The following is a 24,351-nucleotide window of genomic DNA, read 5'->3' on the forward strand; positions in this document are numbered from 1 at the left end:
GAACTAAAAACCGATTGAATATTAGATGTTTGTCAGGTAACCACACACACTATCAATGAATGCTCATGTTGATCAATCGATAGCTTTCTTGGTTCAATGCAAACGGGAGCATTGTAAATCTAATACTTAAGACAAGGAGAACATTGCTGTTACTGCCTGCATGGAACGAATGTCAAGCTTTGCACCGGTATCTCATTAGAACCAGGCCAGCTGTGCAGAGGCGGACAGCCTGTTACCAGAGACATCAGTTATAGTAGGCCAACGACCAATTGGGGAACACTTGCTACATGTTGCACCGCTCAGACATCCTCACACGGCAGCTTTTGCAAATTCAGATATGAATACTGTGCGATTTTTCATCACGAGAGGGGTTTTTACGTAATTTAGAAGCAGGTTTACGCTGTTGCTTCATCGGTTAGAGCCGTTAACGACGTCACTAGCAGCCCTGAGAAGCGTGCTGCTGTTCGGGGAAATATCCCTTTTCCTGGTTGTCTGGACTCCACCAACAGCATTCAATCAATCAATCAATCAATGTTTATTTATATAGCCCAATATCACAAATGTTACATTTGTCTCAGTGGACTTCACAGTCCACTTTACTTTTAGAGACTCTAGGAACAACCAACAACCCTGCATTCTTGGAACGTAATGCCCTAGTAGGACAGTAGGGTATAATGAGTTCTTTAAGGTAAGATGGCGCCTGCCCATTAAGGGCTTTGTAGGCGAGAAGAAGAATTTTAAATTCTATCCTGTGTTCTATAGGGAGCTAGTGTAAGTCAGCCAGAATAGGAGTAATGTGGTCCCTTTTCCTAACTCTGGTTAGTACACGAGCTGCAGCATTTTGAATCAGCTGAAGCGACTTGACTGACTTCTTGGTACACCCTGATAATAAGGAGTTACAATAATCCAGCCTTGAAGTAACAAATGCATGGACTAGTTTCTCTGCATCGTTTTGAGGCAAGATATGCCTGATTTTTGCAATGTTACGTAGATGGAAGTAGGCGGTCCTTGAAATTGATTTTATGTGGGCGTTAAAGGATAAATCCTGATCAAATATAACACCAAGATTCCTTACAGTCTCACTGGAGGCCAAATTAATGCCATCCATAGTTAGTATATCTTTAGATAATTTGTTTCGTAGATTCTTCGGGCCAAGTACAATAACTTCAGTTTTGGTCGTGTTTAACATAAAAAAATGTAAGGTCATCCACGTTTTTAAGTCCTTGAGGCAGTCTTGAATTTTATTTAGATGATTAATTTCATCAGGCTTGATTGATAAATATAGTTGAGTGTCATCTGCATAACAATGACAATTTACAGAATGATTCCTTATAATATTGCCTAACGGAAGCATATATAATGTGAACAAAATAGGTCCGAGCACTGAGCACTGTGGCACTCCATGGCTAACTTTGGTTTGCGTGGAAGATTCATCGTTGACACGTACAAACTGAGAGCGTTCAAATAGATAGGACCTAAACCAGTCTAAAGCAGTTCCCTGTATGCCAACTAAGTGCTCTAGTCTTTGCATCATGGTCGATAGTATCAAATGCAGCACTGAGATTGAGCAAAACAAGAATAGAGACAAGTCCCTTGTCAGAGGCTATTAGAATGTCATTTGTGACTTTAACCAGAGCTGTCTCTGTGCTATGATGTGTTCTAAAGCCAGACTGAAAATCTTCAAATAAATCATTGTTTTTTAAGTAATCACACAACTGTTTTGCGACTGCTTTCTCAGGAATTTTTGAGAGGAACGGAAGATTAGAAATAAGTCTATAGTTGGCTAAAACCTCTGGATCGAGGTTGTGCTTTTTAAGAAGCGGTTTTATCACTGCTACTTTGAATGATTGTGGAACATAGCCTGATAATAAAGACATATTCATAATATTTAATAAAGAAGTGCTAATTAATGGAAAAACTTCCTTCAACAGCTTAGTTGGAATTGGGTCTAACATACACGTTGATGGTTTTGAAGAGAGAATCATTGAATTTAATTGTTCAAGGTTTATGGCTGAAAAGCATTCTAGTTTACTATCTAGTGTAATATTAGAACTGTAGCATTGAAAGCAAAGCTCCACTAGGGTTGAATATTCTTACTATGGGCAGCTTTGAGCGAAGTGCCTGGAGACTCCACTTTGATGGCAGTCTGTGTTGTGGAAATTGGTCCTCGCTCGGCCTCGCTCGGTTTGGTTAGGCCTTATTAGGCCCGGCTCACTTTAATGCTGCGCTTCCATTACAGTTTAGGAACTGGGACAGTTACTATAGTAACGCAGTGTAGGCGGAGCCGTGACGTCATCTTCAATGAGAGCCCCAGAAAAACAACACAGCCGTTAGCTCTTAGCACTCAGAGCTCACAGCTCCTCATATCTGTTCAGAAACTTGACAAAAGTTAAACAAGTACAAACCACAGACTGCCTGTGTCATGGCGAATAGCCTAGTGATGGGAATTCTGATTCCCTTCGGGACACGAATCTTTTGATTCAGTTAACTTGAAAGATTCGTTCACTGATTCGTTCACCGGTTCGCGAACGACTTCTGGTGATTTGCACGTTCGCGAACGATTCGTCTTTGTACTTAATTCGTTCAGTGAGTCTTCACTACTGCCGAAGTCCGTACAAGAAGTTTGCTGGCGTAACATTTATGATATTAAAACACATTTTACACCTCACCTTGTTGCCCCATGAATTATGCTCTGGGAATAGGCTACATATTATTTAAGAAATATAATTGGCCATTGTTAAATCTCTCATAAATTTGTGCTGACTATACGATGTATTACAGCACGTTATACTTTCAAACTCATGCACGTACTATGTGGCCTAACTTAAATTCCAAAGCATTAAACTCCATTTGGCCGAGTTCAAAGTGAATACAAAAATATATTCTCTACATCGGTGACGATTTATTCATATTCTATAGTATGTACCCATCCATGTTTACCGTTAGCTAGCGGCTAAGCTAGTGGGACGCTACGGAGCCCAGCTATCCGCCCTCTGAAGCTTTTAGGGCCGACAGGGAGAGGAGAATGTCCCGCTAACGCTGTGTGTGTGTTTCACATTAGCGGGACGCTATGGAGCTCAGGTATCCGCCATCTGAAGCTTGTAGGGCCGACAGGGGGAGGAGAATACAACGCTGTGTGTATTTATCGCTAAGCTAGCTGGACGCTACGGAGCCCAGCTATCCGCCCTCTGAAGCTTTTAGGGCCGACAGGGAGAGAATGTCCCGCTAACGCTGTGTGTGTGTATTTCACATTAGCGGGACGCTATGGAGCTCAGGTATCCACCATCTGAAGCTTTTAGGGCCGACAGGGGGAGGGAATACAACCCTGTGTGTATTTATCGCTAAGCTAGCGGCTAAGCTAGCTGGACGCTACGGAGCCCAGCTATCCGCCCTCTGAAGCTTTTAGTGCCGACAGGGGGTGGAGAATGTCCCGCTAATGCTGTGTGTGTGTGTTTCACATTAGCGGGACGCTATGGAGCTCAGGTATCCACCATCTGAAGCTTTTAGGGCCGACAGGGGGAGGAGAATACAACGATGTGTGTATTTATCGCCAAGCTAGCTGGACGCTATGGTTCAGGTATCCGTCCTCTTTATTGCGGAGTGCGCAGTGCTGGAATTGGGCCGGTACTCACCGGTACGCAGTACCGGCACTTCTGGTTCTGACCCATGGAGTACCGGCACTTCTTGCTCAGTACCCGGCATGCTGGCGGTACTCCGGTACTCATGCACCGTGCCAGTACTCAACACTCTCCCGCCGTTCTTATTATACATCCATATATATATATACAGCCGCCCGGTACTCAGTAGATGCGTCATGAGGTGCCGAACGGACATTCTCATCGCTCTAACCGCTGGAGTTTCACAGCGGCTGTCAGCTGTTTACTCCTGTCATTCAAACAGAACGTGCTGGAGAGGGGGCGGGGCTTATCTTCTCCATGTAAATACTGTGGTGGAAACGACTATGTCAAAATTAACCTATTTGACCGTGATTTAATAGTAATACACGTTTCAAAATAATAATAATAATAATAATGCCGAAGTAACAACATACTGAAAACTGTTAGTAAAACCATGTTTTAATGCTTTACAATTTACATACCTAGATGCACGTGTGTTGTGTTTATGCAGTGCAACTCCCACCCAGTGGGTGGCTATGTAGAGTGATAGAACAGAGCAGGCACGCCCCCGAGAGAAGGAAAGCAAGTCACGTCACAAATTAGCATTTCTAAAATGTTAGCGTGGATTAATAAAAGTGCAAAAAGACAGCGGTTGTCGCCGGAAGAAATTTCAAATACAGAGAATGCTGTGCCTGTGTTGGAAATTGTGTCTGATGGGGAGCTTTCTTTGGTTGATCCTCCTGCTCCAAGTTCTAGTGCATTAGCATTAGCACTAGCTCCGCCGCCTCCTCCAGAGCCTCTAACGTTAGCTGCTGCTGGCGCAACTGCCACCACCAACACCGGGCAAAGCGATGCACCTGACTGCTGGACAACTGACCAGGTGCAATATTTTTGCAAGACCAATGCATGGCTCCTTCTTAAAGATAAGAAGCTAGGATGTCGGATATGTCAAGATGTCAAATCTTTGGGAATACACACTGGACAAGGACTGAAACTGTCAACTGAATGGGGTGAGTGTGCAGTGTCTCATTTCGGTGTTGACAAGGGCAAACAACAAGCTAGCCTGAGAAAAAAAAATCAAAGAACATAAAGAATCACAAGCCCATGTAAAAGCTGCTGACATCCTTACATCTGCTTCACGTGAAACTATTCAACATCAAGTGCAGTCTATGCATACATCTGAATTAGACACCACTATCAGAGTTTTTCGAACGGCATATAAAATTGGCAAACATAGCCGGCCATTCACAGACATGCCAATTGATTTGAATGTACAGAAACTGAATGGGCTGAACGTGGGCAGGGTTTTGCACTCCAATAAAACCTGTGGCGAAATCATCGACCACATAGCTCATGAGCTGAAGAAAGAAGAAAGAAAATGGCAAAAGACATTACAGAAAACCAAAGAAAACTCTGTGTTTTGGTCGATGAATCTACCACTATTAGTGGTAAAACGGTGCTTGTTGTGTGTCTACGCTCAGCATTAGCTGATGCTGAGCCCGAAACGTTTTTTTGGGAGCTGATCGAGTTGGATGGAACAACGGCTGATGACATCACAAAGGCGTTAATGGAGTGTCTTGGAAGAGATTTTAACGAGGACTTTTTAGGTCAGTGTTACGTTTATTTTGCATGTGATGGGGCTTCAGTCATGCTAGGGAAGAGAACAGGCGTTGCTACCCAGTTGTGTAGTAAATTCCCAAGCCTGTTTGTGTGGCACTGCTCCAATCATCGTCTAGAGCTGGCAGTTGGGGATGTGGTCAAGGAGGTCTCAGGGCTCAATCATTTCCAGATCTTTTTTGACAAACTCTATTCCTTGTTCCATGCTTCCCCCAAAAATCAGAGGCAGTTAGCGCAGTGTGCGCAAGCAGTCGGACAGCGTCTCCTGGTGATAGGGCGTGTTTTGTCCATCCGCTGGGTGGCTTCAAGTGAAAGGAGCGTCAGAGCAGTCTGGGAAAACTACCGAGTGCTTCATGATCACTTCACAAATGCTGCAAACGACACGAGCAGGGATTCCAGAGACAGAGCAAAGTACAAGGGCCTGGATGATGTGCTCACATCTGCAACGTTTGTCAGCAATCTGGGACTGATGTACGATGCGCTCACAGAGCTCAGCGACCTCTCTCGGCAACTCCAAAAAAGAGAGATGACACTGCCTACAGCAGATAGGCTCTTAACTCGAGAAATACGAGTTTTTGAATCCATGGTCACCATGCCTGGCCCACACATGACTACAGTTCATACAGCTCTAGCTGAGAAGTCCTTCAAGGGTGTTGCCCTGCGTGAGAATGGCAGGCTTGTACAGATTCATGCAGGTCAGTTTTTCCGCAGTATGGTAGAGAATCTGAGACACAGAATGACTTCCACAACCTCTTCTCATGTCAGCACAAGAGAAATCCCATTACATGGCCGGGAGGCCCGGGACAATCAGCTAATCCAGGACATGAAAGTTATCCATCCTGGAAGTTGGCCTGAAGAGGAGTTAGACGTACAGTATGGGGACGTAGAGGTGCTACGTTTGTGCGGAGTGCTGAAAGTGGACAGAAGAGAGACTGTTCAGGGCTTTCGTGAATACAAGGAAACCAGGGCATCCCGTACACCTGCTGCCATGGAGCCTCTACTGAAAGCAGTCCGAACCATCGCTGTCTCCACTAGTGAGTGTGAGCGGGCATTCAGCTGCACGAACGATATCCTTACTGCAAAAAGGAATGCTCTCTCTGTCAGCCGACTGTCCAGCCTGGTTTTCATTAAATGTAATGGACCATCACTAGGACAGTTCAATCCGGAACAGTATGTGAGGTCCTGGCTGGCAAAGGGAAGGAGAAGTGCTGATGAAAGAGCCTGTCCAGCTCCAGCCCCTGATACTGATGTCCCCAAGGCCTTCTGGAGCCTTTTCTAACAATGTGAAGTATATTGCAAAGCAGCTCACCCAGTGAGAAGACTTTTGGCATAATGTGCCGATTTGTACAGATCCTGGAGATAGAAGGACTTCAGACCAACCAGGGAGTTATCTGATCAGCTTGGTGTTCAATGTAACTCTTTACCATGGCTCAGACTTTGTTACTTGCAGTTACAGTTTCTCATTTTAGATTGTGCAAATTTTGCATTTGTTTTTACATGTTCTTTGTTCATGCTCTTTATCATTTTTCTGAGTTGGAAAGTTAGATTGCATCATAGTTTACTTTATACATATTTGTATTCTTCAGTGGTGAAGTATATTGCAAAGCAGCTCAGCCATGTGAGAAGACTTTTGGCACTTTTTCGTTTTTTCGTTTTCTGAGTTGGAAAGTTAGATTGCATTCAAAATGTACAGAAATACTTAATTTTGTTAAAGCTTTTTATAAAAAATGCTTCTGACCAGAGCTTTGTTTCCTTGTCATTAATGTTGAACACCACCAGAGGGGCTCTCACCTGAAAGGTCTCTGCTTCATGTGTCTTCAGCAGAAGATCTAGACTTTGATTGCTATATTTTCAGTTAATATTGACCTTACTGGGCTTTAGCCATATCCGCTGCCTATCATAAAAAATGTTAAGTACAGTGAACCTTTCTAAAATATACAGTAGTAAAGAGACAAACCCACCAGCATTATAGTAGCCAAATTCTTGTTTGTGGGCTGTATATATAAAATTGACTTGAAAAAGTTGCTGATTTTAGAGTACTGGCACCTTTTTCATTCCAATTCAAGCACTGCTGGGAGCAGAAGCTTCAACATGGCCTGCTGCTGGCAGTTGCCTCTGGGCAGGATCCCTCAGGTCAATCAACTTCCTGAAGGCAGGCCTGGGTTTTCCTCTTGTTCCACTACCTAGGACGGCAAGCCACCCTGTCAATCACATCCCTAGGCCCCACTGTGCTGCCGGAACCACTGGCACTCTTGCCATGGCAACGCAAATCCCAGCAGACCTAGCTGTCAAGAACAAGAGTTCTCAGAAATATGAAAGACAACGGTCTATGATCCAGTGTTCACACATGGGGTTCGTGCTCTGGACCAAGATGTCTTGGTTACGTGAATAATGTATGCCTATAGTTATTTATTACATTTTCTAGGGAAATTATGTAATGGTATTGTCTGTATCATCACACAACGATTAACTATGAAAGAAAGATTTCATAATCAAATAGCCCCAAGAAAAAATGTGTTCTAAATTCCAAAAAATTAAGCTGGCACAAAGGAAGCTAAGAACAGCAGGAAAAGCTCTGTGTGAGCTATCTCTTGAATCAAAGTGGCAAACAAGGACATTATTTGTTCAGGATAATAGTTTCTCAAAGCACCCTCAGACCATACTCAGCATAAGAATCAGCAGCGGTGAGATGGAGTTCCCCATGGTTGACTTTGCTTAAAATATACATTTAGAGAAGAGATTAGATACACTCTCGGCCAAACAGTGGAAGCATGATGCGGCTCTATTGGCTGACCAATGGCCTCTACACCCTGTTAGGACCTCGAATGGTCCATTACAAGTTTCACAAAGTAGACCCTGTCCATTTCAAAATCAATTGCATTTCATATATTGGAGATTGTGTTTGCTCGTGGGCCTGAGCACCTAGAGCTCAGATTCTCTGCACAGACAAACATCCTAAACAAAGATTCTCATTGATAAAGTAAGGGGTGGGAATTAATAAGCATTTGCTTCCTCCTACTCCCTTCCGGACACATATGATTTTTTAAAATTATTATTATTAATATGAAGACTTTTTTTGTATCATGAATGTGGATAAATACTGTATTTTAACAATACGGTATTCTGTTTTTTCACATTTGTTATTTTTTTAATCTGTTCGAAATAAAGATTGAAATGAAAAAATGAAATGAAAGTACAATCTAAATTGTTGTTATCACAGCTTTTTCTGTCAAGCTTAAAGTGTAAACAAAAAACAACAAAAAACAGCTGTCAGTCTTCCCAGGCCCAACTCTCGTCCTGACCGAGAAAAACAGAGAAAGGAGTAATACAATTAAATAACAATTAAATAAAAGCAAGACCCCCACCACTATGTAAACTGATTGAGTGTTCATCAATCTTTAACTATTTGGGACTACTAAGAAAATAAAACAAGATCAAAGATGTAGCTTTAGGCAAGCAAAGCCTTTAGGTATTTATAGTAGCATCAAGACTCATTGAGTAATATTTGTTCTCTGTTTTTATTGTCCCACACAAACCGTGTTCACTTTAATTCCAACATTTGTAGGCTCAACATCCTCCATGGAAGTGAAAACCACTGCAATATCTGCTATTTTTCTTCAGCATAATCCTAATGGTCTTCTCTCCACCTTGTCTTGCAGGTCATCCTGATCCTGACCAAGTACTACCATGCTGACTCCACCAAGGTGCTGGAGAGCTCACTCTGGAGGTAGGCCAAACGCTTACACCGTGTTTGCTGTTGCCGGATGTCTTAATGTCATGTCTAACCTCATACCTTTCATCAGCAAGCCGCTTCCCTTTAACAGCGAGGTCAGTGTAGGTCTCGGTTATCTCTCTGCTGCGCTTCCTCAAGGAGACAAGATTGATATAGAGCGCTATGGCGGACAAAACATCAGCAGGCAGCTAGGAGTTAAGTGGGGGACCGGAGAGTGACGCTGTGAGGCCAGAGCAGGCATCTGTTCGTGCAGATAGCGTATCAGCGTGGCACAGGGCAGGATGGCGGGCATCAAAAGGGGTCATGTCTGGCTGGCAGAGCCGCGTCTGTTTAGCAAAGCTGCCTTTCAGCGAAACACTTCACACTTCCCCCACTTTGAGCTGCGAAAAAAGCCAAGCATTCATTCTCCTCCATTTCACAACAAGTGTATATTGTGCTCATATTCTTATGGAATATTAATTTGCTCTTTGTTCTACACTCCCTACCAGCTCCTGGGATACTGCTCTGTAACTGAGCTTGACCTCCTCAACAAGGGTTTAGAGTAGACTCAATTATATTCAAATATCCTAATGAAAATGTAGAATATAGACAACAGAGGGCCAAATTTAGCCATCTAGAGGGCATTCGCACATAGCAAAATGTGTCTGGTGGTGGGACTTAATTCATGCCGTTCACCTCACTGAGGGCTCCATGACTTCAAAGCTTCAGCCGCTCATTAGCTCTGACTGCCTGTCTCCCTGTAGGACAGATATGAATAATGTACGTATTGTTCTCCTTCGCCTGTTGATGTTTTAATTGTTGCAGTGTATGAATAATGCTAGAGCTTGAGAATGAAAAAAACAACACAGCAACGGTTGAATTTAATCTGAGTTGAATTTAAATTGGCAGAGACTAAAAAAGCTATTTGGCTGCCGGTTGGCATCATTGTCCGAAAAAATTGAATTAGCATGAAATTAGCATGTTTCAAAGAGGACCTCCGACCATATTTTGGTGGGTATTTTGTGTGGGGTGTACCTCAGTTACTTGTAGCTGTCAGCTTGGCGTGGTGTGCGGACAGCCACAATCCACTGGCCTATAGGCTTTGAAGTCTCAGGGCTGTAGGATCAAACAAGGAAGATGGGGGAAGATGAATAGGTTTACTGTCTTGACCTGTCAGATGGCGTAGATCAACGTGCCAGGTCTCACAGGGGGAAACTTAACAGCACTGAAAGGGGAAACGTTTTTAAGGGCAGCTGAGTTAATGAACTGAGGACCTTTTAGATCAGTGGTGCTCCATAGAGGCTTGTCTTGTACCAATAAACAAAACACACAATCTTCACAGTTGAGAAACTATAAGTGTTTGTGAGGGTCTAAGGACAGAGGGTGTGGTATTGTCATACTGATATTCTGTACAAACTGTGAAGACCACTGAGACAAATGTAACATTTGTGATATTGGGCTATATAAATAAACATTGATTGATTGATTGATTGTGGCTTAAGTGTATTGAAGCTTTTTTTCTGGACAACATCTGAGTGGACAGCCATTGAACACCAATATGTCAGTGACTTGATGACAACTTATTAAAATCTCTTTATTGATGAGAGTCGTCGATGTAGTTTAAAGCGTGACATTGCCATTGCGGTATAAAACTTAAGAAAGGAGGTAAGACTTAATGTTGGGATGTAAATATCTTTATAGGTAGATAAAAAGTCTTACCAATATACTGACAAATTGCCAATTTTGGAAAGGAGGTAAAACTGCTTGTTAAAAAAACCTGCATTGAAGGTCAAAGTCAGGATGTGTTTTTCGCTGTGCTGTTGAGAGATTTGTGTTCCAAGCGGTTCCAAGGCTTTTATTCAGTTTAAATTCACTGCCCGTTCTTTTTTCTCATTGCTGCCTGTTACTCCCTTGGTCTGTCCTTCCTTTTGTTATGGCTGGCCCACGGTGTCGGACTGTAAACCCAAGGGAATATGTCAAATGAGGATGAAATCACCTTGAACATTAAGTGTTTACAGCATCTATGAGATCATTGATAACTTCTATCATAGAATATTTTTGAAAGGACTTTGTGCTATGGCATACAACAGCAGGAACTCACAATAAAGCAAATAATCTGTCCCTCTGTTGGTCTGTTTTGGCAGGCGTGATGCTGTGGACCCAGGTATGTTCAATATGAATAAGCTTTGTATACAAAAGCAGTAACAGGGGTGGGCTCTGGAGTCTTATCCACTTCCCTGGAGTCAACAAAGAAGTTCAGACTAAGTCAACTGTAGTGTTTCTCCCCTGTTGAGTAAAATGTTTCCCTTGGTGTAGGACTTGATACTAACTTAAAAAAGGAATAACATTGCGACCAGCAAAATACCTGCGGTAAAAAAAAGATAAACCCCATAACCGCGCTGCATAGCAATCGGCTTGGAAATGATTTTTTTTCCTGTAATATTTATGTATAAAATACATGAAAACGTGGATTTTGCATCATAGGTGACCTTTAAGGAAGTCGTAAGGTGACGTAGTGTGTGAAGTTATTAGTACATTTTCAACGAATCGCCAAACAGCAATATCAAAGGCCGCACTTTCAGGCTGTTCTGTTCAGGCATGTTTAGAATGGGGACAGCAGTTTTTTCAATGCTGGATCTTAAAGCTTTTAGAGTTTCTGGCAATGGCAGAAGGTGGAGAAAGTGAAGGGCTGAACCCTAAACCCAAGGAGTTCTGACTCTGACTCTTGCTTGAGGACATTTGAACAAGATCTTAAATTGTCTCTTCCTCTTCTTGTACAGACTTCTGTCTTAAATACCGATCAAATGTTTATACTGCATCAGAGTAAACAGACGGAAAGGTGCTTGTGGATTAGGCAAAGTCGCTAGGATTTGCCACAGCTTTGCAAAACTGTGTGATGACTGCAGGCTGACAGAACTCTTCTTAAGACTTTGTTGCTCCAAGTAGACCCATGAAATACTCAGTAAACCTTTTTGATCCTCAAACTGAGAGAAGCAGATAGTGCTTTTTTACCAGCTTTAAATCCTTTTTTCAGACGATACTAGGAGCTTTACATATCAGGAAGCCATTTCATTTCATTTGATGGATTGAATGATATTAATGTTATATTTAGATCAGATTAGCATAATATCCTGATCCACGGTTCAGTTTGAATGTCTCCAAAAAAGAAGATCCATTTTTCTAGTCTTCTTAAACCAGATAATATATTACATAAATTGATTCCGGAAAAAGAAAAGAATGTATTGGAGCAAGCAATTATGTTATATAATAAAACAATTGAAATTGGAATTGTATGGGCTCAATTCCAGACAATTTGGATATTGGTTTAAATATTTGTCTTATCCCCGAAACATGTTGGTTATAGGTTGGGCCTACAAAATGGACTTTCAAAAACAAATATTGTTACATTTTGAGTATTAATACCCCTACTTTTGTTTATGAAAATATAACGCCAAGAAACCATATGTGATGCTTTGAGTCCCGCAGTAATCGCACACCAACATTTACAGGGTGTTGGTGTGATAGTCCAAGCGTATTTATAATTTATGCTTTCTTCACACATCTTTTGAAGATACGAGGGGAGGGTTTTACTGCTCCATTATGGATGAAAAGATCGTCTGACAGCTCAGCACTTTTACGTAAGGTAGCATTCAACCACAACAAACTTGCAATGGTTGAGAATTTGCTATGGATTTTATGTCTAGTATTTATTATAGGAGTGTAATTAATGGACGTGTTTGTACAGTTACGTGAGCATGTTTGTGTTGAACAGTAGGGGGCATCACACTTCATACAGACACATCAGTCCTTCTACATCCTCATCTCATACTTATCTCTCTACTCTCCATTTAACTCAATTCAATCCTCACCTATACTGTATGCTTCATTTTTTAAGCATTTGACTGATAACTATAAGTGAGTGAGATAAAATGTTGTCATATGTTTTCCAAATAACAAGATGAAAAATGTAGTCTAATGTAAAAAAAAAAACTGTGAGGAAAGTCATTGAATAGGAATAACGGGACCCACATTATTATAATATTTATCAGAAAATCAGAAATCTAAATCCGAAACAGGTTTATTGCCAAGTAGGTTAACACATACGATGAATTGTACTTGGGTTTATGGTACATACATAAACATACATACAAATAAAACAAAAATTAGGATTAAAAGTAGCTAGATATAATCTGAGTTGAACCTAAATTGACCTAGAAGTAATCCCAACATGGTTGTAGAATACAAATCAGTTCAGAGGAGTACTGAGTAATTTGTAGTGAAAGGGTTATTAGTAGTTTATCACTGTTTTAAAGCTGTTGCTTTGAGGCATATTGGCAGCAAAGTAGCAAAAACATATATATCCTAGATACAAATTCCCACTTTGAAGCCTCCTTCAGTTTTCAGTTTGTTTCAGACTTGACACACACACACAAAATGATTCCTCTAATACAAGTGTGTTGACGATTAGCCCTCCCTTGGGTTCGGATTACATTTCCCCAAACTAAAGCAGAACCACACAGTAGAATCATGCACTTAATGAAGACAGCATTTCTCATTTTCCCTCATTCTGTCCTCATTTCTCTCACTCTCTCACGTTGTTTCTGTCCTTCTTTGTCTCTATCTCTTCAATCTCACAGTGGATCTCTCGTGGTCCAGATGGTCCGGGGTGTAAATACTTAATCGAGCTGAGAACATCCCCGCACCCCCCACCTCCACCACTTCATTACTTCCCTCCTCCATGCATATTTTACAACCTGGAGAGAGAGAGTGGTTTGATATAGAACCGGAAGACAGAGAAAAAAACATAATGGAAAGTATTTCAAAGGCTGTATCGACATTTTAGAGACATTATATTTAAATGTTGAAACCTCAAAAAAAGGGAGGCGAAAACTGAAAGATCTGGTTTTTCAGTTTTCCAAAACACAGGTATAGAGTGAATAAATGAATAAGCTGCTTTAGTGATTACAAATGTATTATGTTTGGGTGGAGCTGAAGTCTGGTCGTGTCTCCTTTCCCGCACTTTCCTCTTTTTAAATTATACGAACACGAAAAATGAGAAGAGACGCAGCCTGCTTTCTAAGCGACGGCTTCTCTAACAAATGGTTATTAATGGTTATGGTTATTTTCCCCACATAATTAAAACACATTTCTCACTTATTTCTCAGTAAGTCATTTAGTCCAGACTGTATTTGTGTAACTGTAAACTCACAAGTGAAGTATGAGTTAGTGCCTTTCCGTTTTTTTACGTTACCTTTCTACGATATCAAAGATTCTTTTAGCGCTTAGCTGGATGGGTGAGCGGCATAGTATTTTGATGGTTCATTAGTCTTTGTGTAAGCTATTAAAGTCATGGTGACTCCTACACACTGAGCCAAGACAAGCATTCAAACATAGATTTCTTTTTTTTTAGGCAGGATAGAGATAAACATGTTAAACGCCAAATACATACAATGCAATTGCCAATATTAATCTCCTAGGTGATGGAAGAGGATAGAGAGATACGCTTATTATGAGATTTGGCCTGAAATGAAATGGGAAAATAAGAGCATGTGGGCACAATGCACAGACTGCAGTATAGAAGTGCTGGATGTTGAGCGCATGCGTTTTTTTGGAATCGTCTCTGTGAATTGGAGTCAGATCATTTTCACACCGCAGCTGAACATAACCATGTGCCTGGCCATATGGAATATGTTTCCAATTTCCTCCAACATTCTTTCTGCAAAGAGGAACACAGGTACACAACTGCACACAGCTGGAAGACACAGAGAGAAAGAAAGGGCTCCTCTGGATTTGCTTCTGACTAAACTGTGAAAGTGAACCCACAGGAAATGATTCTTGGCAGAGTTCCGTCCACTATAGGCTGTCCCACTATTTTCCTGCGTGTCTCTTGCACACACACTTGCACACGCACGCACGCACACACACACACACACACACACACACACACACACACACACACACACCACACACACACACACACACACACACACACACACACACACACACACACACACACACACAACACACACAACACACACACCACACACACACACACACACACACACACACACACACACACACACACTTTCTGCTTTTTAATCTTTATCCAATTTCATGCATGGCCTTGATGCATGATTTCAAAAGGAAGCTGTGATTTCCGGAACATCTACTCTAGAAACAAGGCTGATAATTAGTGCTTAGGTCCATATTGTTTGGTGTATGTAGTTTTATTCTGATTTACAGATCCCCATTCTGAGACAAAATGAGTTGACTTAGTAATATTTGTGAAGTGTAAGCCATGAACTCACTGACATTAATGTTAAGTGTTACCAATTCACTGGAACACAAAAGTAGGGCCTATGACACAACTCGATAGAATGAAAGACTTCCTGTACTTTGTTTCATTCCTCCCACTTAAATAATACAAGCAACAACTGTTTCCTTTAATTAAATAGGAAATCTGGATATTCCGGTTAAAGAAAAGCACATGGAAACATGCCGTTTCAGTGAAGCCAAACTTTCCTGGCATCAGATGTGAAAAAGCCTGTTTTGCAAAGTTAACAGCTGCATGAGAAGTTGAAGTTGGAAATACACACAAGTTTAAACATGCGCATGCTAGTTTTCCCGTGGCGGTTATCAGAAGCAACAAAGTGAAGTGCCATTACGAGACAAAACGTTGTTTTTTTCTAAGGAGGCAATTATCTCATAAAGCTTACATCTTGACCATATTTGGCTCCACGTACAGCTGTGAGGCTACTTTTTCCACTTTAAACATTATTTAAAAAAAAGAATAGCATTTGGCTAACCAATGAGCAGATACACATGTGCATGAGCATGGAACTTACTCCATTTTGAAACAGACTTAAATCCCAGGCAGGACAGGCTATCAGGAGTAGGGTTTATAGAGAAAAGCATGTGTTAACTCAAAATATGTTACACAAATTCTTTATTTTTCTGAAACTAAGACTATATTTTGAAATGCACATTTTCAAAAGCTCCCAAACCTAACCCTGCATGCTTTTAAGAACATATATAATGTTTCTACATCCTTCTGACTACTTAGAGATGTTGACTACTTACTACTTGCCACTTTAATGAATGGCATCCCTGCTATATTTAATATTCTAAACTAGTTCCGTTGAAAGCTCAGAACACTTTTGAAAATGGGAAACAAAGAACAAAGGCAGAGCAGCCACATCCACGCACAGTCACATCCCAGCCTGCCAACTCTGTATTCTAAATAGATGTGGTTATCTCCATCGATTTATCATCAGTAACACTTTAGTGGTCACAGAGAGATCTTCAGAAAGTTATATTGCTCTTTTATTTATGAATTCCCAATCATCAGAACAATGAGCCTCTCAATAACAAGGCACGGATTATTACCATGAAACAACGGCCATTATCGCTTTAATGATGTCGTTAAGATATGCACACTGGGTAGAGCTGAAGTTGTGGGCCAGATCATTCGAGAACAGTTTTTGGTTTGGTTTGATTTAAAACATTTGTATTAGCTGTTTGCACAGGAAAGAGGGTTAATCACCGTGTCTAAGAGTTTAAGATTCATTAAGGGGGTGATTTGAGGTGAATGGAGGCTGGTGTGAAATGGAAAAGAAAGGGGACTGTTAACATTTGTGATCCAAGCCAAGTGAGTGGACTGCATTTTATACAGCAATTTTCCAGTCACTGCTACCATCCAAAACGCAAAAAAAACTGTCGATTTATTCACAAGATGAAAATAAGTAAAAATGTAAAGAAATGAAGCAGAAATGTAGTATGGTTGTATGAGCAGATTCTCCTTTATCACCTGCCAGACAGCAACAGGTTGAACAGGCTTTCTCTGGATAGGGTATCATCTTGTTATATCTTTTATGTTCTGCACAGGCACCTTGTCGCACTGATATGAATGATGCTCAAAGATGGGTACCAATTATGTGCTGGTTTGTTAAAGTCATGTTAAAACTCCAGGTCGGACATTTTATTTAGAAAATATTTGGTATTAGATTTTCAAACCGTCAACAGAATTGTTTATCCTGACCACCTGAGGGAGGGCTTGGTCACCACAAGTCCTGAATGAGCCGGGAACAACAGCAAATTCTGATACCTGGAAAATAGAATTGACCCTTAAGTTTCAGAAAAAGGTGTCGTAGGTCGCGATGGCTTCAAATATAATCTGACGTTGAAGGCTACATGGTTTGTTTGTAAAGAGATTATATTGGAGTACCATTCATCAGGTGACCAAAACATGACATAGAAATGAATGATATTGTTAATCCATGCCTGCTGGATGTGTAATTGAGCGTGCCAACAAGTTTGCCATATGAAGTTTATATGTTAAAGTTCACAGCTTGTTCAAGAGTTGTATCGGATGTGTTATGCACGACACGGCAGAACCAGCAAGAAGGGTTAGGGTTAGTAAACCAATTGCTGTTTTTGACAAGATCTACACATTAAAATGGCCATACAGTTTCAGGAAATGTCAGTGTTTTAGTAAAAGACAGTTTGGGACCCAGATATCCTGCTCTAAAATAGCCAGTCTTATCTCCATGCCTGCATGCTGGGCATCTCACCGTGAAAGTGTTTCAGGGGGGGGGGGGAAGAGTATCATTACATAATCCCAGCCAGCACTCTTCAGCGCCAGACAAGTGACTTTTGGCAAGACAGCGGCAGGAGCAACAAAAAAACCCTGAAACTCTGCTGATGGTTCTGATCCAGAGAGCTACAGCACATGAGAGGGAAAGGGGGAGCATGTGCAAGGAAGGAGAGATGATCTACGAGTATGGCAAGGGAAGAACATTGACGTCCTATACAGGGAACGGGCCAGCAGCTGATGGGATATCCAGTGCAGGGCTGGAGGATAGAGATGTGCGAGGGTTGTTGTCCTGAACCCATGATCACTCGGAGCTACGGCCCCAAAGAGTGAGCATCCCAGCTGGCGGCAGAATGAGCCGATAGGAGGCCACTTTCACATTTGGCCGAAGAGGAGAGAAGTGAAAGAGAGAGCAATCCGTGACAGCACATGTTGGGTGTTACTACTGTTGTAGAGCGTTGTGAGTGTTGTCAGAGTGCTGAAATGATCAGTAGGATGCTTTGTGGCGTGTGAAACACATCATGCTTCATTAAAGTAGCAGTTTTGAGAATGTGTTGTCTTGGAATGTTCTTGGGCTTGCTTTGAGATATAGCTACAGTAGCTTTGATTCTACATGGTAAGAAGATTTGACTAAGTTGTGTTTTTTTATTTGTGGACCATTGTAGTGTCATTTTTTATGTGCTGGATTTTGGGAGATTACATTTTTTATGAATTTCTTGTTTCCTTTTGGCTGTGCATACTGTATGTGTATGCATGATAAAGCATTTGAAAATGTAATAATTGTACAAAAAAAGGATATAAAACCATCACATCCGGCTTAGTATCTGCAATATCTGCAGCTTGGAGTTGTTGTTTCGACCTTTATACCTTGTGAAACTTGGGATTTCTGCTGGAGGAAGGATGGATGGGAAATTGAAGGAACAATTCCCTGACATTGGCATAGATAGAGAAAGAATTATTGAAAGTGTGGAGGAGGGACTCGCTTGGTGTATGAGTGCTTTGATAGCGGCAGGAGAAGGGCAGCATGATCAGAGCTCATCACCTCCTTCTGACCCCTCGGGGTGCACTTGTCACTCTCCTTGACATACACACACACGCACACACACACACACACACACGCACACGCACAAACACACAGAAACACGCAACTGTACAGTTGGATTTCGCTGTTGCCCGAGGCGAGAGGGTGAAAGGAACTAGGCCAGGCTCAGTCACCACTGGATATCTCAATAAAAGATAAAAGACATGCCCTCTTTTCAAGATGGCCACTCAGACCCTATAACTTGCCAGCATTCCCCCACTCTAGTCAAACACAATCACACACACACACACACACACACACACCACACACACACACACACACACACACACACACGCACACACACACACACACACACACACACACACACACACACACACACACACACACACACACACACACACACACACACACGCACACGCACGTACACGCACACACACACACACACACACTGGTTTTGAGTTCTGGGCAGAAAGCCAGAGGGTGGCTGACCAGAGGCTAAAATGAGCCAAACTCTGACTACACACAGTCCGCTTTTCCCAGGAGGCCTTGCTGCTGTGTCTGTACCCTCTCAAGCAAACACCCTCACAGTGTCTGTAGTTGAAGAAGTCAGTGCGCTGCTGTCACCATGGCTACAAAGTGCAAAAAGTAATCAAAACAACAACAGCACGGTTCAGGCCAGGTGGCCCCCATATATTTCAATCACCTCAACCCTGTCAACTGTGTAAATTCAGAGTGAGAAATCAAAGTTAAATCTGACAGCAGATTTAATTATATTTGACTGCCGGACCACAGGTCGCCTCTTTGCCAAAACCATCGAGGCATCTTGTTATTGCTGCTCACGTTTATTCACTACACCCGCCAATTCCACAGCCAAATTAAACAACGACTCACACGACTTGAGAATGTGAGGCCAATCGTAGAGTTTGATAACTTATATTAAATAACCAAGATGACTTAACACGATTATGGGCTGCAGGGAGGGAGCTTTAGCCTTGCTTAATCTAGTTGGAGCTTCTTAGCAGCTTTTCTCAGTGACACACACAGAGGAAAAGTTCTTAATGGTGTTTTCATTTAAGCTTCATTTGGCTCGGTTTACATACTTACTCTGTGATTTATTCCTCTGGTTTTTATGCTGGTTCTTCTTGTTCTGCACCAAAATATCTACTAACTACTTTTTGTGTTGCCGCAAAGCCAAGTGCTACTTCATGTGGGTGGAGTAATGTTGCTAAAGGTTGTCTTCAGGCAGATATAGATACAGACTTTTGTGCTTTGCATCTGCGAAGCATGGTGTTAACACTTCATTTATATGGACAAGAGATACACATTGGAAGGAAGGTGTTTAACTACGCCAAATTGAAAATTTGTAACACAGATGTATAAATACAGGGAAGAAAAATCTAATAACCTTGATGGATGTTAAACAGAGTGCATCAATGGTCACATATCACTAATGAAAAGTGGAAATGTACTGTCTAATGATGATTAGACTCCACACATGACAGAAGGGTTCAGCTGCACTGATGTATGTGAGCAAGACAGTGACTCACTGTTATTAAAAGGATATGGTTTTGTATTGGCTGGTAAAGATTGTGTGAGGGAGAACCAAGCTTACAATCTGTTTCAGTATTCATCCTGCCCTTTGATGGCCTATGCAGGGCATTTATAGATTACAAACACTCAGAGACATTAAGGTCAGTGCCTCTCCCCTCTCAGCATCCTTAATGCTTCATGAGGGTTAAAAAGCAAAGAAAAAGACGCAGCTTGTTCACTTCAAAGTGGATGGAGGCTTCCTTACCAGAAGCAGCTACACAGTCCATGTTGTGGATTGTAGAGGGAAGCATATATGGCTTGATTGTTGTATGTCATTGATATTTGGCTTGCTTGACTCGGGATTTCCATAGAAAGAACTCAACTGCATTGCTGAGGTGATCTGAAAAACATTATGGTCGGCCCCCGTATCATTTGGATTTCCATCTCTGAACAAGAAACCTTTTAAGGGAAACCAAAACCCCCAAAACCCCAGACAATCAGGCAGAGATTGCATAATGCTCATTTGGCGGTTGGCTGGGACATTTGGCTTTGATTTGGCTCCTCTTAACCCGCAGAAAAAGAAAAATCAGCAAGGATTTGGGCTAATCCTCTTAGCCTGATGCTTTCTCTCCTCCTGCTGACTGGAAGACGAATGTGAGCTCAGGCATTCAGACCCCCCGACTGAGCCCAGCTTAGCTCCCCCTCCGTATATTTTAATTGTGAAATGGATAGTGATGCCTGGTGACTCGTTGGCCAAAGGGCTTTTTTCCATTGGCCTGTTGGATTACAGATCCTGCCCAACAGCCAATGACAAATCATAAACTGCTTAGATATTTCCTGCTGTCTCCTTTTCAATTTATCTTTCTTGCCATTTTTTTCTTCAAGTTTATTTAGTCAGTGTTCATCTTTTTATGTTTTTGGTAGAGTTTAAAGTGAAGGGGCTCAGGCATCAGGTGAGGGTTTGGAGTAGAGCTACTGGTGACTTCATGTGATCTGTAAGCCTCATGGGCGCCTTCCTTTAGAGGTTTGTTTGTACCAATTGGTAGGAGAAATCCGGAAATAGACCCAGAACATGCTGGATGGATTATCCATTTTATCTAGTTTGGGAATACCCTGGGTTCCCCCTGGGGGAGATTGAAGCTGTTGCTAGGTAAAGGGATGCCTGGATACCTGATGCCGGATGCCTGGATACCTGATGCCTTGACTTTCCATGCTGCCAGTGGCATCGGAGTGTCAGAAAAAAATATAGTGACAGATGGTTTTATTTAATCAATAAGAGGCTAAAAAGCACATTTTTAGATTTTTTTTAAACTGAAAAGAGAGACTAGTTTCTTTTTAAATTGAATTCTAGTGTTGTGTGAATAATCCTGAAACGCATGCAGTTCACAGGATCATTTCCTTTTTTTTGCTTCAGCCATCGTCTAACCATAATTGCTCTTTATGTCAGTTGTTATTCTTCAAAAATCCCAAGATTGAAGCGCCTGAGTCGAGTGAAATCACTTTCTGGCCCAAATGACACAAAAGAGAGATAATTATGACACACTTTCTTTGTGTTAGCGGTTGCAGCCTCTTTTTCTGAGATAATTTTAAACGGACTGCTCTACAAGGTGAGTTCAACCTAAAGGTCTATAAAATTAGGAAAAGCATTGTCTGAGGATAGTGAAGCCAGATATCATAATAACAGCGTCACAGTTTATAATAAACGGCAAACCACACAAAGCTTTAACATTTTGTTTTGTTTTAATACAATTGGTCTTTAAAATCTGCCAAATCAGGAAGCAAAAGCCTTTAAGATATTCAGATTTTAACATACGATAACATTAAGGGTTGTCTAAAAAAATGTCCGGAATGAAAAGGACTCATCCTATAGTGAGCATACATATTATTAATGTTATAAATTATACAATTTCTTGTGCTCAAGGAAGACTTTTGATCTTGTGATGATGCAGAAAATGTCAGGCAGTTACTGAACACCAATCACTGCAGTTGAGATCGGAAGAGGAACCAAACACGCTTTGATAGCAGCGTGACTCATGCAATTTCTAAAACACTTTAACCTTAACTACCCACCTCTGAACCCTTCCCAGCCTCTGTGTCTGGCTACATGCCAGGCCAGTCCGCTGACATCCTGCCTCTCCTGCACCGCTTTATCATCCCCAGAGCCCCAGAGTGTTCACCTCTCAACGACCCCGTTCCAACACACTTCCAACTAGAACCTAATCCAATCAGACACCCCAAGCCTGTCGGCCCCCAGCCCTCTCACCTTGCACTCAGCGCAGACCCATCCAGCCTCCCTCGTGGGGGCTGTCTGTCAGCCGTGCGGTGAAAGGCTTATTTCAAGGCTACAAAAAAGCCTCTTCAGCCCTAACTAAGAGAGGCAGAGCAATGGAGAGGGCACTCAGACGGGGAGAGAGGCGGTCTATGTGTGTGTGTTCATGTTTTTGTATACTCCTAAGGTTTGGAAAAGGAAAAATATTGAACAATTCCGAACACAAGCTCAGTTGATACAAGCATGTGTAACTCAGCGGGTTGAGCCTTGTTGTGTGCGTGTGAACCAGTGCAGATATTTAGTGTGTGTCTTTGTACAGGAGGTGTGTACACCTGCCGTGAGTGAGCTGGGGTGAGAGTACGTTGAGAGTTACTTTTGAATCTACATGTAGCGGTGTTCCGCAGGGAGCTGAGCAGAGTCAGAGCTTTCTGATACACAACACAAGGCAAGGTAAGCAAGGTGGCAACACAACTTCAATTGCATTTTTTGGGGTTAGAATAAAGTGTTCCCCCGAAAAAGAAAGAAATAGATAAATCCAGATGATTACACTGTAGGTAAATAAGTAGGAATGTACACCTTTCCAACATGACCTATCAGAGTTACTACACCGTCAACAAGTCCCAGTCTTGGTTTATTTACTACCCGTTGGTGGGCTACATAACTCCAACTATGTTGTGTTGGTCTAGTGTATATTATTGAAGTATTTGTATGTATTTTTAATAGCGTTTATCTTTGAACATTTCTCAGAAGCCTGCAATTGAAAAATATGGAGTGTGACTTTACAGTGCTCCACACTTTCTTCCTACCTTTTTACATAAGGTGCGCAGAACTTTCTCCCATCAACTCTGTTGGTATTGGTTGAAATGATGAGGTGCAGAAACACTCTGAACTTATTTCTTAGCAGCACTGGGCTGGTCTAGTCCACTCACCATCTGCTATGTTAAAAGACCCTAGACTTCTTCAAATGATGTGACACCATAATATACAGTATATGTGTTGTGTGTTGCACTTTTGGATGATGTTTTGACTTATGGTTGAGCATCCTATGTCTGACTTTAATACCTGAGACCAAAGTTCATACTCCATCCTCTAACAAGCTTTTTTAAAAAACCTTTTCATATCAGAATCATGTTTCGTAATGTTCAAATGATTTGTTTGGAAAACATTGACAAATAATTGGTTTATGGACTGCAGTTTTGTAGCTTTAAGTTTGGCATTTTGTTGTCGCAAAAGTGACTCGAGGCTGGAGCAAAGTACAACTGATCATGTGACATTTTTAGGCTAGATAAAATGAAAATATAGACTTTCATGAAGTGTAAACACACTGGTTATAGGTAAGAAGTCCCACCGTAAAGCATACACTGTTTCAGCTTCTGTATTACTATGAATTGGACTATCATTTACAAAGCGAACATTATGCCGTATTCAATAAGACTTGAAACTAGCTATTGAGACCATAATGGCAGTGATAAATAAGTGAAAAGTAGGATCATTTTCTCTTTGACTTACATACAACCAAACTATATTTAAAAAGAGAGAGAAAGTTATTCACACTCCAGACACTGAGGTTGCTGCTTATCTAAGCCTCAATGGGAAAAAGGGCGCCTATTGGAGATGTCTTCTAAAGAAAAGAAAAAGACTGAGTGATTACATGAGAAGCAAGTCTGATCAATCTGCATAACATTTAGAATTGACTGACCCAAAGTCCAAACTGGATTGAAATCTCTACTAAATCAGTTAATGATAATCAGATCATAGGAACTCTACTTGAGCTTTTGATCTCAGCTTTGATTGCCGAAACAATTGGCCTTCTTGTGTATGTGTGTGTGTAGCAGATTGATCTCAGCTCTTGGATTGCTTGTAGATGTATTCATTAATGCTGTATTATCAGTACTATTGTTCTGGCTCCTCAAACACTCAAGACCTACATTCATTCTCAAATGTGTTTTTGTTGCTGCTGTACAACCCAAATCT

General features: G+C 41.5%; 1 protein-coding gene across 7 annotated transcripts in view; it reads left to right on the top strand.

Moving 5' to 3' along the window:
* The window catches only part of sorcs2 (sortilin-related VPS10 domain containing receptor 2), a 277,213-nt gene that overhangs the window by 64,697 nt on the left and 188,165 nt on the right, over positions 1-24,351 (top strand). For all 7 annotated transcript variants that reach the window (XM_034236374.1, XM_034236373.1, XM_034236377.1 and 4 more), the window contains exon 2: positions 8,894-8,961. In XM_034236374.1, coding sequence (XP_034092265.1) covers positions 8,894-8,961 — 68 coding nt within the window. The remainder of the gene's footprint in view (positions 1-8,893; positions 8,962-24,351) is intronic.

Source organism: Gymnodraco acuticeps, unplaced genomic scaffold (genome assembly GCF_902827175.1).
Source record: "Gymnodraco acuticeps unplaced genomic scaffold, fGymAcu1.1, whole genome shotgun sequence".
NCBI classification, from domain to species: Eukaryota; Metazoa; Chordata; class Actinopteri; order Perciformes; family Bathydraconidae; genus Gymnodraco; species Gymnodraco acuticeps.